At 32.8% G+C, this 17807-nt stretch overlaps 1 protein-coding gene across 1 annotated transcript; it reads right to left on the reverse strand.

The window, feature by feature from the left end:
- Positions 1–1465: 1465 nt before the first annotated feature.
- On the reverse strand, positions 1466–17466 carry LOC141343564 (lipoprotein lipase-like). The gene is made up of 10 exons (XM_073848130.1): positions 17269–17466; positions 12369–12544; positions 12093–12272; positions 10260–10368; positions 9490–9723; positions 7994–8236; positions 6544–6664; positions 5241–5417; positions 4682–4789; positions 1466–4589 (listed from the first exon to the last, which is right to left on the reverse strand). The coding sequence occupies exons 1-10, from the start codon at positions 17357–17359 to the stop codon at positions 4436–4438; spliced, it is 1593 nt and encodes a 530-aa protein (XP_073704231.1). The 5' UTR covers positions 17360–17466; the 3' UTR covers positions 1466–4435.
- Positions 17467–17807: the final 341 nt, after the last annotated feature.

A 17807-nucleotide genomic window follows, 5' to 3' on the forward strand; every position in this document is an offset into this window, starting at 1 on the left:
AACTCCAAAACAAAATGAGATATTTTCACCAAATTGAACACACGTATGCATGTGCACACTCTAAAGACAAAAACTGGTGGGATTGTGCCTCTTGGTGGCGCTATAATTGAACAAAACATGAAACTGCCATTGACTGCAATAGAGTATTATAATATAAAATGCTACATTTTACGAATGCATTGGTGTACCATTACCATTACATACTGAAAGTACTCAAAATGTTTTGAGACAATGCGATGAGCCAAAGTGATAAAAAGAAATAAGCCATTAAATCATATTACTAGTACATTTATTTTTATTTTATTACTTAAAATGGCTTCCTTTACGCATTGTTGCAGTTGGTCTGGTGCTCCATGTCATGCTTAGCTCCTCATTTTCCCTTTGGTGTGCTTGGCCCCGTAATTGCTGCTTGCAGCTATATTTTGCATACATTTCTAGTACAAAAATCTAAACACTGGATGAAGTCAGTTTCAAAATTCTTGTTTAATTTTTTTCACATATTAGAGTCAAATGTTAAAAAAGGGAATTTTGGGTATTTCATTTTGTCACTCCATGATTCAGAAAATCCTTAGACAGAAAACAATATATCTTTGCAATTTTGGGAGAATAAAACGTTTTATATAATCAACCAAAATTATATATGAACAAATTCCTCTGTAAAAACCTTCAGGATATAGACTGGAATAAAAATGTAAAGTTTGGTGTGTGTAAGTGCTACTGAAGTGGAGATTTATGGCTCAGTGTAGGAGAAAAAAACTGTTTGAGAAAACGGCCTTTAAAAATATGTATTGTAATTGAAATCTATTGACACAAATAGATAAAGTGCTATAAAAGAAACTCTTTTGGATGTTTTCTTTCCACTAGTCTGAAAAAACACTTTATGAAAAACAAAAAAGCCCCAAATCTCTTGAAAAACTTGAGAGGTGCATAAAAAAAACTGCATTTTTGCATGTAGTGTCTCTCCTTAAGATTTCTAAATGCAGCCTGTTGTATTTTGGTAAATTTGAGCACGGTTTGACATATTGTTGAGATATTTCTGAAACTTGCCTGAGTTGATAATTCAGATGCATTAGTAAAATTCGCTGTATTTGATGTCTGGCATGTAAACATCTCTATTGCTGTATAGTATGTGTGTTCAGATATAATGGCTGTGTGTTACCTTGAATGCTTATTTTACCCCTCTGTGTGCAAACACACACAAACACACAAGCTGTACTCAGCTTGAACTTTCCCCTATTTTTTAGTAAACCCATCTGAAGGACAGATATGAGGGCATTTGGGTTCACTTCAATCATCAGCATGTTAAATATTTGGCGCATACGTTTAGACATCATGGAAAGTTTTATTTTAGTTCCAGTTTTCCTAGAAGACCATGTGTGTATGTGTATATAACTACTTAAGCATATTTTGAGGACAGAGAAATTAGCTAAACCTTGAAAAACACTTAAAAAAAATTACAGTCAAATAAAGTTTTGTATAAAGAATTTTATGTGCAGGTTATTGAAAGGCATTTAGTAGTTCTAAAATGACTATTCAATCATAGAGTAATATTGAATCAGATACATTTACAAATATATGTAGTGATTATAATAATCAAACCCATATATCAAACCTATATCAAACCTATATACACTTCAGATATCATACAGCGGGTTACAGAAATACACAAGATGCTTTCAGCAAGTCATTTGTCATTGTTAGTTCACATTGCCAGGCATTTCAATTCAATTTGTGCATGATAAAAATATAACTTGTAAATAATGTCCCAGGTTAAAAATGGATAATTATAGCTGGACTAACTGTACAAACTGATTGTACCTCCACTAAAAACAGTACTTGAAATATTCACAAACAAACAAACAAACAGACAAACAAAAAACTAAAAAGAAAAAAAAATGCATTGTTTGTTGATGTGAAAATAATATGAATCATCCATTTTAAATCCATGATTGGAATGTTAAATTGTGTTTTGCTAAACTTGAGGTAGCTGTAGTTTCAGATCACAGTTTATATTATTGATCTACAGCTGCTGAAAGTGTATGAACCACTATCACTAAGGTTATCATTTATGTGACCCTGGACAGTCATAAGGGTCAATTTTATGAAACTGAGATTTATACAGGGTGCAAAAAAATCTAAAATTGCCTTTAAAGTTGTCCAAATGAAGTTCTTAGTAATACATATTACTAAGCAAAAATTAAGTTTTAATATATTTACTGTAGGACATTTACAATATCTTCATGGAACATGATCTTAACTTAATATCCTAATGATTTTTGGCATAAAAGACCCATACAGTGTATTTTTGGCTATTGCTACAAATATACAGTTTTGGTTTTGTGGTCCAGGGTCACATATACATGCTTTATGTGTTAGTTATTTTTATCTTGACTTATTTATGATTGATGTTTAAAACTAAATCTATTCTGTGAACTATAAATTAGTGAATCTATCAAGCTGGATTTATGCTTAATAATTTTATACACAGTACATGAAGATCCTATTTAACCCCAAAACCAAAAGGAAGAAATAAGAAATTATATTTTGCATTCAAGTCTAAACTTTACTTTTAGAAAGATTGGGATTTTTTATGCTTAACTGTCATTTGTTAATTAGCTAACAGTAAAAATGACTGTTTACAACAAATTACAGTCATGAAGATTTGTTTTTAATATACAATATTTTCCTACACTAATATGTAGTTTTTGTTCTTTTCTTTTGAGTTTGGGATGTAAATGTAACCTGGAAATTTGCTAAATTTACAAGCCTACATTCACATAAAATGAAAACATTCAGATATACAGTGGGTACGGAAAGTATTCAGACCCCCTTAAATGTTTCACGCTTTGTTATATTGCAGCCATTTGCTGAAATCACTGAATTTCATTTTTTCCCCTCATTAATGTACACACAGCACCCCATATTGACAGAAAAACACAGAATTGTTGACATTTTTGCAGATTTATTAAAAAAGAAAAACTGAAATATCACATGGTCCTAAGTATTCAGACCCTTTGCTGTGACACTCATATATTTAACTCAGGTGCTGTCCATTTCTTCTGATCATCCTTGAGATGGTTCTACACCTTCATTTGAGTCCAGCTGTGTTTGATTATACTGACTGGACTTGATTAGGAAAGCCACACACCTGTCTATATAAGACCTTACAGCTCACAGTGCATGTCAGAGCAAATGAGAATCATGAGGTCAAAGGAACTGCCTGAAGAGCTCAGAGACAGAATTGTGGCAAGGCACAGACCTGGCCAAGGTTGTCTACTGCACTTAAGGTTTAATCATTAAATGGAAGCTTTTGGGATGACCAGAATCCTTCCTAGAGCTGTCCATCCAGCCAAACTGAGCTATTGGGGGAGAAGAGCCTTGGTGAAAGAGGTAAAGAAGAACCCAAAGATCACTGTGGCTGAACTCCAGAGATGCAGTCGGGAGATGGGAGAAAGTTGTAGAAAGTCAACCATCACTGCAGTCCTCCACCAGTCGGGGCTTTATGGCAGAGTGGCCCGACGGAAGCCTCTCCTCAGCGCAAGACACACGAAAGCCCGCATGGAGTTTGCTAAAAAACACCTGAAGGACTCCAAGATGGTGAGAAATAAGATTCTCTGGTCTGATGAGAACAAGATAGAACTTTTTGGCCTTAATTCTAAACGGCATGTGTGGAAAAAACCAGGCACTGCTCATCACCTGTCCAATACAGTCCCAACAGTGAAGCATGGTGGTGGCAGCATCATACTGTGGGGGTGTTTTTCAGCTGCAGGGACAGGACGACTGGTTGCAATCGAGGGAAAGATGAATGCGGCCAAGTACAGGGATATCCTCCAGGACGAAAACCTCCTCCAGAGTGCTCAGGACCTCAGACTGGGCCGAAGGTTTACCTTCCAACAAGACAATGACCCTAAGCACACAGCTAAAAGAACGAAGGAGTGGCTTCACAACAACTCTGTGACTGTTCTTGAATGGCCCAGCCAGAGCCCTGACTTAAACCCAATTGAGCATCTCTGGAGAGACCTAAAAATGGCTGACCGCCAACGTTTACCATTCGACCTGACAGAACTGGAGAGGATCTGCGAGGAGGAATGGCAGAGGATCCCAAAATCCAGGTGTGAAAAACTAGTTGCAACTTTGCCAAAAAGACTCATGGCTGTATTAGATCAGAAGGGTGCTTCTACTAAATACTGAGCAAAGGGTCTGAATACCTAGGACCATGTGATATTTCAGTTTTTCTTTTTTAATAAATCTGCAAAATGTCAACAACTCTGTGTTTTTCTGTCAATATGGGGTGCTGTGTGTACATTAATGAGGAAACAAAATGAACTTAAATCATTTCAGCAAATGGCTGCAATATAACAAAGAGTGAAACATTTTAGGGGGTCTGAATACTTTCCGTACGCACTGTAGTACATCTAGTGCTGATGACATAAATTCACAAAGCGTTTGTAGTGTTGACCTGAGCTGTGTTTGGTTTTGTGCTTTCTATATTGATCTCTGTTGAAGATCTCGGTTCTTTACTCATATCTATGGTTGCGTCATTGATGCCCTGTTTGAAGAAGCTCCCATGATGTTTCAATCTGTGCTGCCTGAAAATTCAGAAACAGAAAAAGAAACAAAAAAGAAAGTTTAATATATGAAGATAATGACATTAGACTAAAAGAAAGTGAAGTGTCTTTACCTCTGCTCTCTCCTGCTCTTCGGCGTCTCGCCAGACTTCACAAACACAACAGCGTCTCCACCCTGAACAAGAGAGCCAAATTCGCCTTCTTTGGGTCTGAATTTTAGCCTACAAAAGAAAAAATATATATTTTTCAGTCATTATTTTGATCTCCAGGTTTTGCAGTTTTAGATTTTTATATGTACATACTACTTTCAGTACCACTTTTTTTAATGTTTTTGAAAGCATCTCTTCTGCTCACCAAAGCTGCATTTATTTGAACAAAAATACAATAAAACAAGTAAAATTGTGAAATATTTTTACAATTTCAAAAAAGTAGTGCTTGGAAAAACCCTTGAAAGTTCTTTTACAGTACATGTAGAAAACCCTGGGATAGGTTCAAAAGAACAGCATTTCTTTGAAATAGAAATCTTTTGTGATATTACTAATATTTGTCTTTACAGTCATTTTTGATTAATGCAATGCATTGTTTAATGCACTGAATAAAAGTATCTTACTGACACATTTATGACTTTAACTCACTAATAGCAACTAATTCATGTGCAATAGTGTGACTCACTTAGACTGCGTTTCTCCAGATTTGATCCTAATTCGGCGGATCGTGAACTGATTGGTGCTGAAGAAGCCGTAGAGATACGAGTCTTTCTCCCAATGTAAGTTCAGCATCAGCAACTCACCGATGTCTTTGTCAGACGTCAGGAGGAAAGAGATGGTGCTGTTGGTGCTCATGCTAGGCCTGCGGGAAAACAATCAGACATGTTTTCATATTAGTGTCCCAGTTTAGTGCCATTTTTAACTTTCTTTAAAATTGCTTTGGTGTTTTGTATCTAATGACATTTAGACACTTTGAACATTGTTTTTAAATAATGATTTATCTCTTTAAAATCTTAAAATATCTTTAAATCAGCATATTAGAATGATTTCTGAAGGATCATGTGACACGACTGGACGAATGATGTTGAAAATTCAGCTTTGCATCACAGGAATAAATTACATTTTAAAATATATTGCAGTAGAAATCAGTTATTATAAATTGTAATACTTTTTCAGATTATTGCTGTTTTTAATGTATTTTTTATCAAATAAATGCAGCCTTGGTGAGCAAAAGAGACTTTTTCAAAAATGTAGAAAAATCAGTAGTGTGTATCTTTGTGTGTGTATATATACACATATAAATACATAATATACATATATATATAGACAGCATTGTAATTAATGGGAAGCAAATTTCATCTAGCGGAAACGTTTGGTACTTTGTCCAAACACAATCTTATTGAAAACCGATATTAACCTCAAATTTGGAACATGTTTGGATTTATGATTTTCATGCAGTTTTAGAGTAAAACATGTTTTGTAAAATATATTTTTCATATAAAAAATAAAATAAATTAAAAATAATAACAATTATAATTATTATTGTTATTATAATTTATATAAAATATATGAAAACTGTAATTATATAAAAAATATAAAATATATTAAATAAAATATATTAAATATATACATATACAATATATTTATTTTATATACTTTTTTGTAATAATAATAAATGAAACTCATATTAACTTTTTTTGCTTTATTTTATTTTATTTATTTATAATTTTTTTTTTACTTCACCAACAATTTGCTGAATTTCTTCATTAAAAAGAGATCCAAAGCATTCGAGATTTTCATTTTTATGCCTATGCTCAAAAAGTGGTTATAACAGGTACTAAATGCATAACAACTATTCTATAAATATAATTTAAAACGTCCTAAAATACAAAAAAATAAATAAATAAATAAACATTATCAAACTAAAATATAGTCCATTCATTTAATTAAAAATAAAGCAACTAAAATATTAAAATAAGGCAACTCACACAGTGACAGAGATGTCGTCCCTCTCGTCGGTCGTCCCAAACAGAGACACTTTCATTGGCTGCTCCAGTAAAGTCATGTTTTTATCGCTAAAAAGATGCACTTTAATCTGGTAATGAAACACTGTAGGATGATAAAAGAAATTAATATAAAAACTCATAGAAGTACAAACTAGATGTACAGTCGTGGCCAAAAGTTTTGAGAATGACACAAATATTAGTTTTCACAAAGTTTGCTGCTCAACTGCTTTTAGATCTTTGTTTCAGTTGTTTCTGTGATGTACTGAAATATAATTACAAGCACTTCATACGTTTCAAAGGCTTTTATCGACAATTACATGCCATTTATGCAAAGAGTCAGTATTTGCAGTGTTGGCCCTTCTTTTTCAGGACCTCTGCAATTTGACTGGGCATGCTCTCAATCAACTTCTGGGCCAAATCCTGACTGATAGCAACCCATTCTTTCATAATCACTTCTTGGAGTTTGTCAGAATTAGTGGGTTTTTGTTTGTCCACCCGCCTCTTGAGGATTGACCACAAGTTCTCAATGGGATTAAGATCTGGGGGAGTTTCCAGGCCATGGACCCAAAATTTCAACGTTTTGGTCCCTGAGCCACTTAGTTATCACTTTTGCCTTATGACACGGTGCTCCATCGTGCTGGAAAATGCATTGTTCTTCACCAAACTGTTGTTGGATTGTTGGAAGAAGTTGCTGTTGGAGGGTGTTTTGGTACCATTCTTTATTCATGGCTGTGTTTTTGGGCAAAATTGTGAGTGAGCCCACTCCCTTGGATGAGAAGCAACCCCACACATGAATGGTCTCAGGATGCTTTACTGTTGGCATGACACAGGACTGATGGTAGCGCTCACCTTTTCTTCTCCGGACAAGCCTTTTTCCAGATGCCCCAAACAATCAGAAAGAGGCTTCATCAGAGAATATGACTTTGCCCCAGTCCTCAGCAGTCCATTCGCCATACTTTTTGCAGAAGATCAATCTGTCCCTGATGTTTTTTTGGAGAGAAGTGGCTTCTTTGCTGCCCTTCTTGACACCAGGCCATCTTCCAAAAGTCTTGGCCTCACTGTGCGTCAGATGCGCTCACACCTGCCTGCTGCCATTCCTGAGCAAGCTCTGCACTGGTGCCACTCTCCGATCCCGCAGCTCAATCCTCTTTAGGAGACCATCCTGGCGCTTGCTGGACTTTCTTGGACGCCCTGAAGCCTTCTTAACAATGCAGTGGAACGTTTTTTTTTTCGGGATTAAGTCAATTTTCATGGCAAAGAAGGACTATGTAATTCATCTGATCACTCTTCATAACATTCTGGAGTATATGCAAATTGCTATTATAAAAACTTAAGCAGCAACTTTTCCAGTTTCCAATATTTATGTAATTCTCAAAACTTTTGGCCACGACTGTAGATTTGTAATGCACTTTCTGTGTGATTTCTGGCTCACCCTTAAAGGGCATAATGTCGCGGGTCTTGAGGTACATCTTTGCGCTTCTGGCGCTGCGGATCTTGTTGACGTTGTAGCCGAGTTTGTTGCAGCGGTTCTTGCGGCAGCTCAGACACAGGCCCTTATTGAAGGCGTCTTTGGAGCTGCAGCGATACGCCCAGCTCTGGTACGCCCGGTTCACCAGCGAGTCGATGAACAGGTGTATGGAGCGCTCATGCGAGCATTTGACGATCTGGTCCATGTCTGATAGAGATCAGAGGTCAGATGATATTCAGTGTCACATGATTTTTCAGAAATCATTCTAATATGCTGATTTATTATCAACTTTATTAGGCACTTTCATAATTTTTTTATTTCTTTCTAGCTTTAATTTATGTTTCAGTTTTAGTTATTTTAGCACTTCAGTTTATTTCAGTTTGTAGTCCAAACAACAATTAAAATTTTCATTTAAGGTATTTTTCTTCAGCTTTGTTTTTTTTTTTTTTTTAAGTTTTAGTTTAGTAAAAGTTTAGCTTTTTAGATTTCTTTTTAACTTTTTTTTTTTGCAGATAGTTGCCAAGGCAACATGTCTCATTTTTAAGTTTTCTATGTAAACTGATATTTTATTTCAGCTTTATTTCAATTAGAAATTATTTTTAATAGGATAATAGGTAAATTTTAAATTTATTTTTACTACTTCTTTTTCTTTTTAGAAAGGGTTAGATTTCTATTTTAAATAAATGCTGTCCTTTTTAACATTTTATTTATCAAAGAATCTTGAAAAAAGTATCACATGTTCCAAAAAATGTTAAGCAATACAACCGTTTCCAACATTGATAATAAATCAGCATATTAGAATGAATTCTGAAGGATTATGTGACACTGAAGACTGGAGTAATGATGCTGAAAAATGTAGGTTTGATCACAAAAAATAAATTATATTTTTAATGTATTCAAATAGAAAAATGTTATTTTACATCGTAAATTATTTTTACAATATTAAACTTTTTTCTGAGCATTAGAAACATATTTAAAATACATAAAAAAAACATACTGATCCCAAACTTTTGAACAGTAGTGTATATTATTAGAAAAGGTTTCTCTTTTAAATAAATGCTGTTCTTTTTAACGTTTTATTCATCAAAGAATATTGAAAAAAAGTATCACAGGTTCCAAAAAATGTTAAGCAAGACAACTGTTTCCAACATTGATAATAAATGTAAAATATTAAAGATTTCTGAAGGATGTGACACTGAAGACTGGAGCAATGATACTGAAAAATTCAGCTTTGATCACAAAAATAAATTAGATTTTTAATGTGTATTAAAAATAGAAGAACGTTATTTTACATCATAATAATATGTACAACAATAAACTTTTTTCTGTATTTTTGAATAAATAAATGCAGCCTTGATGAGCATTTAGAATCTTTTTTAAAATACATTACAAATCGTACTGAACCCAAACTTTTGAGCGAAGGTACTAAAATAAGCTAACGATGCAGTAACCATACATACTGTAAATGCCGTAGGTGGCGATGAGCTTCATGGTGTTTTGAATGCTGCAGCCCGGCTGGAAGGTTCCTCCATTGGGGTAAATATCCACGTGACCCACAGGTCTCTGGATGCCGATGCTGAGGTCCGGCGAGCCCCTGGTGTTTGTGTGCAGGACGTCCACAAAGGTGGCATCATCAGGTGATAGACGCCTCAGACTGTCCGCATTCTCAAAGCTGGGGCCCGCCGGGTCCAGACCTGAAAAATAAACAACTTTCAATAGCTCTGAACTCTTATATGACTCAATTTTGTCTGTTTAGATTCGGTCACACTTTATATTAGGTGGCCTTAATTATTATGTACTTAAAGTACAATGTCCTTAATGTGGTCATATTGCATTGCAAAACACTTTTGCTTCTATTAAGGTTGGATATGGGTAAGGTTAGAGGCAGGTTTGGTGGTATGGATAGGTTTAAGGGTGGGTTAGGATGTAAGGGTTGGTTCAACAGTGGTAATTACAGAAATTAATTACAAATGTAATTACATATAGGTTTTTAAAAATATATAAATACAATGTAAAAACATGTATGTACACAATAAGTACACTGTACCAAATTATTAATTTTAAATGTAAGTGCATAGTTGTTAAGGCCACCTAATGTAAAGTTGGACCTTAGATTCTACTAAGGAATTTTAGAACAAACAAACATCTGACAAAGTTGCTTCTGAGTTTTAAAGAGCAGAATATCCTGTTTAAATGTATACATTTGATTAGGAAATGAGGGGCTTCCTACCAGTGATTCTGTTGACTTTGTTGTTGGTGAGGTTTCCTGCGACGCCGGCCACATGCGCACCCAGACTGTAGCCTAAAAGATGCACTTTTTCTAGCGGAAAGTTCAACTCCTTTACAAAAACACAGAAATAAATGGGTTAATCTTATAAAACCTGTCAAGAACATGTCTGGTTCATATTTCACTCCAATTTGAAAACATTAGGAGTCTTTTAAGGTCTTCTGTATTGCTGATAATTGAGGTGGATCAGTATTATTTTAGTACTTATATGATTATTAATATACACTACCAGTGTTTTTTAGAGTTTAAAGTCTTTTTTTATTTATCTGATCCAGAGTAGAGCAAAAACAGTAACATTTTTGAAATATTTGTACTGTTTAAAATAACAGTTATTTAAATATATTTCAAAATGTAATTTATTCCTGTCATTTCAAAGCTGAATTTTTTGCATCATTACTCCAGTCACATGATCCTTTAGAAATTATTCTAATATTCTGATTTGCTGCTCAAAAAAAAATTAAAATTAAAATTAAAATGTATTATAATTATTATTATGTTGAAAACTGCAGAGTATAATTTTTTCAGGTTTCTTTGATGAATAGAAAGTTCAGAAGAAAAGCATTTATTTGAAATAGAAATGTTTTGCAACATTATACTTGTCTTCATCATCACATTTGATCTATTTAAGGCATCCTTGCTAAATAAAAGCATTACTTTACTTTCTATACGTTCTTTCCAATAAACAAACAAACAAAAAAATATACTGACTCCAAGCTTTTGAATGGTATAGTATATAATGTTACAAAAGCTTTTTATTTCAGGTAAATGCTGATCTTTGGATCTTTCTATTCATTAAAGAATCTTAAAAAAATGTACTTAACTGTTTTAAATATAGATAATAATACTAATTAATGTTTCTTGAACAGCAAATCAATATCAGAATGATATGAGACTGAAGTAATAATGCTGAAAATGTAGCTTTGATGTCATGAATAAATTACATTTTAATATATATTCAAATAGGAAGCAGTTATTTTAAATAGTTTTTGCTGTATTTTGGGTCAAATAAATGCAGGCTTGGTGAGCAGAAGAGACTTCTTTAAAAATCTTACTGTTTAAAAACTTTTGACTGACTTCTTTACGTACTTATTGAGCTTATTATATTTTTTATGTGCTTTCATTCATTTTTTGTTATATTACTATGTAGTTTTAGTTCAGCTTTAGTAATTTTAGTGCCAGGGTAACATTTCTAACATTTCTAATTTAAATTTAGTTTTTCATCTAAAATACATCTTTTATTTCAGAACATGTTTTTAATAGTTGTAGTTTTAGTCATTGTGTTTTTGATTGTTTTTAAATAATACTATTTGTTTTTGTTTTGTTTTCAGTTTAGTTTTAGTTCAGTTTAGAGTTTTATTCATCCATTTCATTTGTAATTTTAGAGCTTCAACTCATTCTTATATTAAATTCATTCAGTTCCAACATTAGTTTAATCTAATATTTCAGCTTTTTTTCAATTGACTTTTTACTTGTTTTTATTTTTAACAATAATTATTATTTGGTTAACAATAATAACCCTGGGCTTAATTTCCATAATAATTTCAAATCGCTCAATCTTCTTCATTCATAAATTCATTGTTTATTTATTTATTTATTTCCTGAGTTTTGTAAAAATAAAAGTCATTATCTTTTTTTTTTTTTTTTTTGACCTGAACATGTTTTTGTTTTTGTTTTTTTTGTCACAGTAGTGATGTGAGGTAACATTCGGTTGACTGTCACTACAAAAATGCTCCAGCAGTAAAATGAACAATGCTAACAATGTTTTTCTCTGCGTACCTCCAGCCAGTTGACAAACTTGGCCACATCGGCCCCCACCAGTCTGGTGTTTTCAGCTGATTTGGGGTAGTGTTTGTTGGCCCGATCCAGCCAGTCCACAACAATCACATTAGCACTGGGTTCACGTTCAAACAAAGCTGTCACCAGTTTATAAACCCAGCTCTCAAACAGACCCGCCACCTACAGATCACACAGACATTATTTATTACACAGTAGAACTAGAGCAAAAAAACAAAGAAACTGCATGTGTTTTCTGACTGTCATCAGTGAACTCACCGACCATCCGTGGATAATAAGAAAAGTTTGTGAATCATTTTTGAAGTTACAGTCTGAAAGAGAGTCCCGTTGTCCTGGGACAAGATAACAGAGATCCTCGTCAGGGAATTCAGGGTTTCTGATGGAGAACTTGGACTCGATGTCACTGTAGTCCACTGACAGCTGAGTGGAGTTACCTGAAACAAACAGCACCTTTTAATATCATTTACATTTAAAATCATAACACTTTAGCATGTGCATCTAATTATAAATGTGCTGTAGTCAGTTTTGGCCTGTATTAGACATTATATGCAGTGTTGGGGAAAGTTAATTTTAAAAGTAATGCATAGGGCTGGGCGATAAAACGATAACGATATATATCGCGATAGACAAGAGATCGATATCAATATAAAATGTGTTCGATAAAACGTTCGATATTTTGTATTCTTCGTCGGCCCGCCCAGCCCCCCTTTAACGTTCAGTTCATAGCGCCAGATCACAATAGAAGTTAAGGTTATCTTTCCTACAGAACGGGTCCATGTTGTTGTATTAAACAAACTAAATAGCTTTATGTTATTTATCTTATTTACACGACGGCATTTGATTTCTGTCTCTACATGATCGCGCGTTTACAATGTCTCCTCACAGACGCGGACTCCATTCATAAAAACGGACTTTACTATAGGGCGGAATGCCGCGGAATTCGTCGATTTTTGGACCAATAAATCAAAAGTTGGTCTGTTAATTAATTCAGATCGCGATATGGACTAGTGTCTGTGAAAACTGAAGTGCAAAAAGACCGTTTCAATAAGAATCCTGCATATTCCGTTTGCCTCTATATCATGGAGGAGACACGTTTTATTTTCACTACACGCATATTGCACACGTGACGCTCCCGCTAATTTTTGGCCTTTGCATCTCACATGAACAGACAAACTCCAATACATCTCCAAAACTGCTGTGAGTGTCACTTTTTGTCAATTTTACCGTTTCATTAGTGAAACTAGCATCATTCATCCTGTATTACATACTGAAACTTCATGGCAACCTGTCAAAATAAAAGTACGGTTTAACATGTAACAGAACAATATTAGTCTTGTATTACTGTACAGTATAATGTAGGTGTTTATATGTTCACATTTAAATAATTTACATAAAACAATATATATGATAAAAAAATAAAAGAAAGAGTCACCACTTAATTGTTGCAAAAATACTATTATTATTAAACCTTTTTTTAACTGAATATAATTTTTCTTCTATGTATTAATTTTAACAGCAAAGCTCCGTTTATTTTTATTTTTAAAAATAAATCTGTGATTTTGCTTTCATTTGATTATCAGAAAAATTAAAACAAGAATTTCTGAAAAAAAAAAAAAAAAGATTGTAGGGCCCTATTGTTCAAAATGTTGAAAGTTTTGGACTTTTTTTTTTTCACTTAAATAAATATTTTTTTTATTACACAAAGTATAGGCTGAAGTACCGAGAAAGAAGTAATGTTGGCTACTGGCAACCAGCAATCTGTGCAGAAAAAAATATAATCAGCCAAATACTTTGCAACAACCTCTGACCTATGGTCAAGCCGTACTTCTGGGCCATACATTAGCTTGACCATTCACTTCATTGACCAATGAAAGGGGTTTGAATTGAGGATTAAGAGATAATTAAGTGTATATTGTGACTTTAGACTTATGTTTACATTTTAATTATTTGAGTTTTCCATGGTTGTTGACATTTCTGTCTTAATAACTGAGGGGATAATGATCAGAGGCAGGTAAAGTTTAAAATAAAAATGCTTGAGTGTAATATATTTTTCTCCTGGTCCTTATTTTAAATGGGTCATAAAAATATCAATAATTATCGATATCGACCGATATGAAACACTGATATCGTGATATAGTTTTCAGCCATATCGCCCAGCCCTAGTAATGCATTACAACATTGAGTTACTCCCTAAAAAAGTAACTAATTATGTTACTTAGTCACATGCTTGTTTGTTTTTAATAAAAAAAAGTTATATTTTTTTTGCAAATGTAAAAGCGTTTTTACAGCAAAAACCTCAGGCTTAGAGAAAAGTAAATTCATGTCTGTACAGTAGACCGCAGAAGAAAAAAACTCTTTAGATTATCTTGAGTAATTTTTGCTTATTAGTATGGATGAAGTGAATCATCGAAGGTCGGCAGCAAAGACATCGGTTAATAAAATGGGATTAAATACATAAAGGATATTTGTATTATTTAACATTTAATTATTGCAGGTTTGCGTCATATTCTGAGTTGAATTTCACTGGTTTTAATCATTTTGAGGAATACTGTATCTGTTTTTTAGTGAGTGAGATGAATTGATGCATGTTCACATTTATTCTAGAACTAAAGTAACATCTTACTCACAATTTTTCTCAACATGGGGACAGGAGAGCTTTTAATCAATAAATGGGGAAAAAGTAACTGGCGTTACTTATTTGAAAAAGTAACTCAGATATTTTCTTGTCAATTTAAAAGTAATGTGTTTAAAAGTAATATTATTAACCCCCAACACTGATTATATGTGACCTTTGTACATACATTTGCAGCAATAGCCAAAAATACATTGTATGAGTTAATGATCTATTTTTTTTTATGCCAAAAGGCATTAAAGGCATAGGATATTAAGGGGATGCACTGCAGGCAAAAACACTTTTTTTAATGCATCTGTCAAATTTTGGGGCTTTTTGAGCCATAAATCTCCACTTTAGTAGCACTTACACACACCAAATTTTACATTTGTATTCCTGTCTATATCCTGAAGGTTTTTACAGAGCGATTTGTTAATATATAATTTGCTTGATTTTATACAACATATGCTCCCCCAAAAATGCTTAAAAATACATGGTTTTCTGTCTGTTCTAGGTTTTTTTTTTTTAATTATGGAGTGATAAAATAAGATACCCAAAATACCCTCTGTAAAAACATTTGACATTATGTCAAATTTTTTTTTGAAAACTGACCTGATCCAGTGTTTAGATTTTTGCACTAGAAATGTATGCAAATTAGTGCACATTTCATTAAAGAATGTCTCCTTTGAATATTTAAACCTAACATTTTAGAAACCTTGTAATACAAAAAATGTTTGCAATTATCAACATAATCAATCATCTGGGTAAGTAAGGTGATAACTAGTTATTTTTTTTTTTTACTTTATTCACCTGCAGTGTCTCACCTTAAGTAAAGATCATGGTCCATGAAGATTTTTTTTTATTTCCTACTGTAACTATATCAAAATAATTGTTTGATTAGTAATATGCATTGCTAAAAACTTCATTTAGACAACTTTAAAGACGATATTCTCAATATTTAGATTTTTTTTTGCACTCTCAGATTCCAGATTTTCAAGGTCATCAATGGACAACTTCAGCTTTCAGAGATGTATACATCTCAGTTTCCAAAAACTGACCCTTGTGACTGGTTTTGTGGTCCAGGGTCACATATAGGCCATGTGAAATCCAGAGGAGGAAAGTTATTTCTTCATCCACTTTCTTCACTGTTGGCTTTGGTTTTGCTCACTGGGGCTTGTAAGCCATTATTCTCTGTAAAGCTGCTTTGAAAACCGTGTGTATTGTGGCAATCAAGTAAAACTGCAGAATTTTATTTATTTATTTATTTATTTATTTTTTTTTTGCTGACCTAGAATCAGTGTATATGCAATGACCAGATTAAGTAAATCATAAGAAATGCAACAACACTGATCCTGTTCCTAGTTCCACATGTATCTGTTTATTTAAATACAGTTGATTGCAATGCATTCTTACTGCAAAATAAGCATTAATATGTGTCTGGGTCAAAGACGTTAAGATGTCCACATCAAAAGAAATTTGCAAAAGATATTTTATGTCTATAGAAAGCACATTAAATATGAGTAAAGTGTCTACTTTTAAGTTTTCAAAAAGGTTTTTGGAGAATCAAATGTCAAAATTTGGTTAAAATAATGTTACATTGTCATTCAGTGTAACAATATTTATGTAAAACTTCAAACAACATGTTTATTCTGACTTGTACATATTAAAATATATAAAAGAATAAGGGAGAATGTTCAATTTGATTATGTTTTAAATTAGTAAAAAAAAAATCTGTCAAATGGGCAAAACCTAGGATAGTGGCACATTTTTTAAAAAAAGTAGAATTACAACTAATTAGTATTTGGGAAAGTAATTTGTCTTTTAATATGTAATAAATAGATTTTTGTTGTAAAAATGCCTGACAAGATTGTTAAACTAAATGACATTTTAGTGGGTGTCTTCTGTAAATTAAAGGAAATGTATGATATTTATTTTGTGCTCAGAAAAACAAACAAAAAAAGCAAACTTTTGAATATTTATTTATTTTGGGAAAAAACAAGAATTTAAAGCAGTATTACACTTATTGTTTTACACTTAGTGTCTTTGACCTGTCTATATAAAGATATGTATTTCCAGTTAGTCATTTTAGTGCCTCAACTTAGTTATTCAACTTATTTTTACTTCTAACAATTATTATTTATAACAAATATTTATATTTTATTTCTTCATAATTTTACATTGATAAATACATAAATAAACTTAATTATCTGATTAAAAAATCTAGAATATTTGCAAAAAATGTTTTGAAAAAAATTAAAAAAAATATATATACCTGTATATAATGTGCTTTCTATAGACATTATATATATTTATATATATATATAGACATAAAATTACATTTTTGATCATAGATAATTACATTGAAAATGTAAAAAAACATATATATATATAATTTTCAATGTAATTATTTCTTTTATTTTTTGCAAATATTGTTTCTCACACTCTCACATACAATAACTTTTTGAATAGGAAATGTAAACCGAAGATTAAACACAAATACACATCTTAATAGCTGTATCTAAGTCAATTTGATGCTCAAAAACTTACTTGCAAACACTTCTTCAGTGGAGTTGGAGATTGGTTCGCTCGCAATAACAGAAAATCCGATAACCAGCAGCCAGAAGCTTTCTTTTCCCATAGTACAGAATAAATAAATTATTTTAATTCAACAATACACTATAAATAAATAACGATACGCTAATGATCCCAGTATAACGAGCCAACCGAAGCTCCGCGTGTTATGTATCTGTGAACCTGCTGCTGCTCTTTGCATTTATGCTGAACAATGCGTGTTTTTTCGTGCTCTTCAGCGATTGGCTGAAAGTGCGCGGGGGGCGTGGCTAACGGGCTCAAAGTGGGGCGCTATCAGCAAATCAAAGGAGCGAGATTTACATTCACACAACTGTCAATCACAAGCTTTACGTAAACAACTGCATATGCTTGAATGAGTCGCTTTAGCCTTTGTGTGCAGCGTGAAGATTTGAACATTGTGATGCTAAACGCCAAAATACAATAAATCTGTAATGAACTGGATATTTTAAACGTATATCATGTTTTTTTTGTGATAAAAGAGTGGCTTTATATAC

This window comes from Garra rufa, chromosome 10 (genome assembly GCF_049309525.1).
Source record: "Garra rufa chromosome 10, GarRuf1.0, whole genome shotgun sequence".
NCBI lineage: Eukaryota > Metazoa > Chordata > Actinopteri > Cypriniformes > Cyprinidae > Garra > Garra rufa.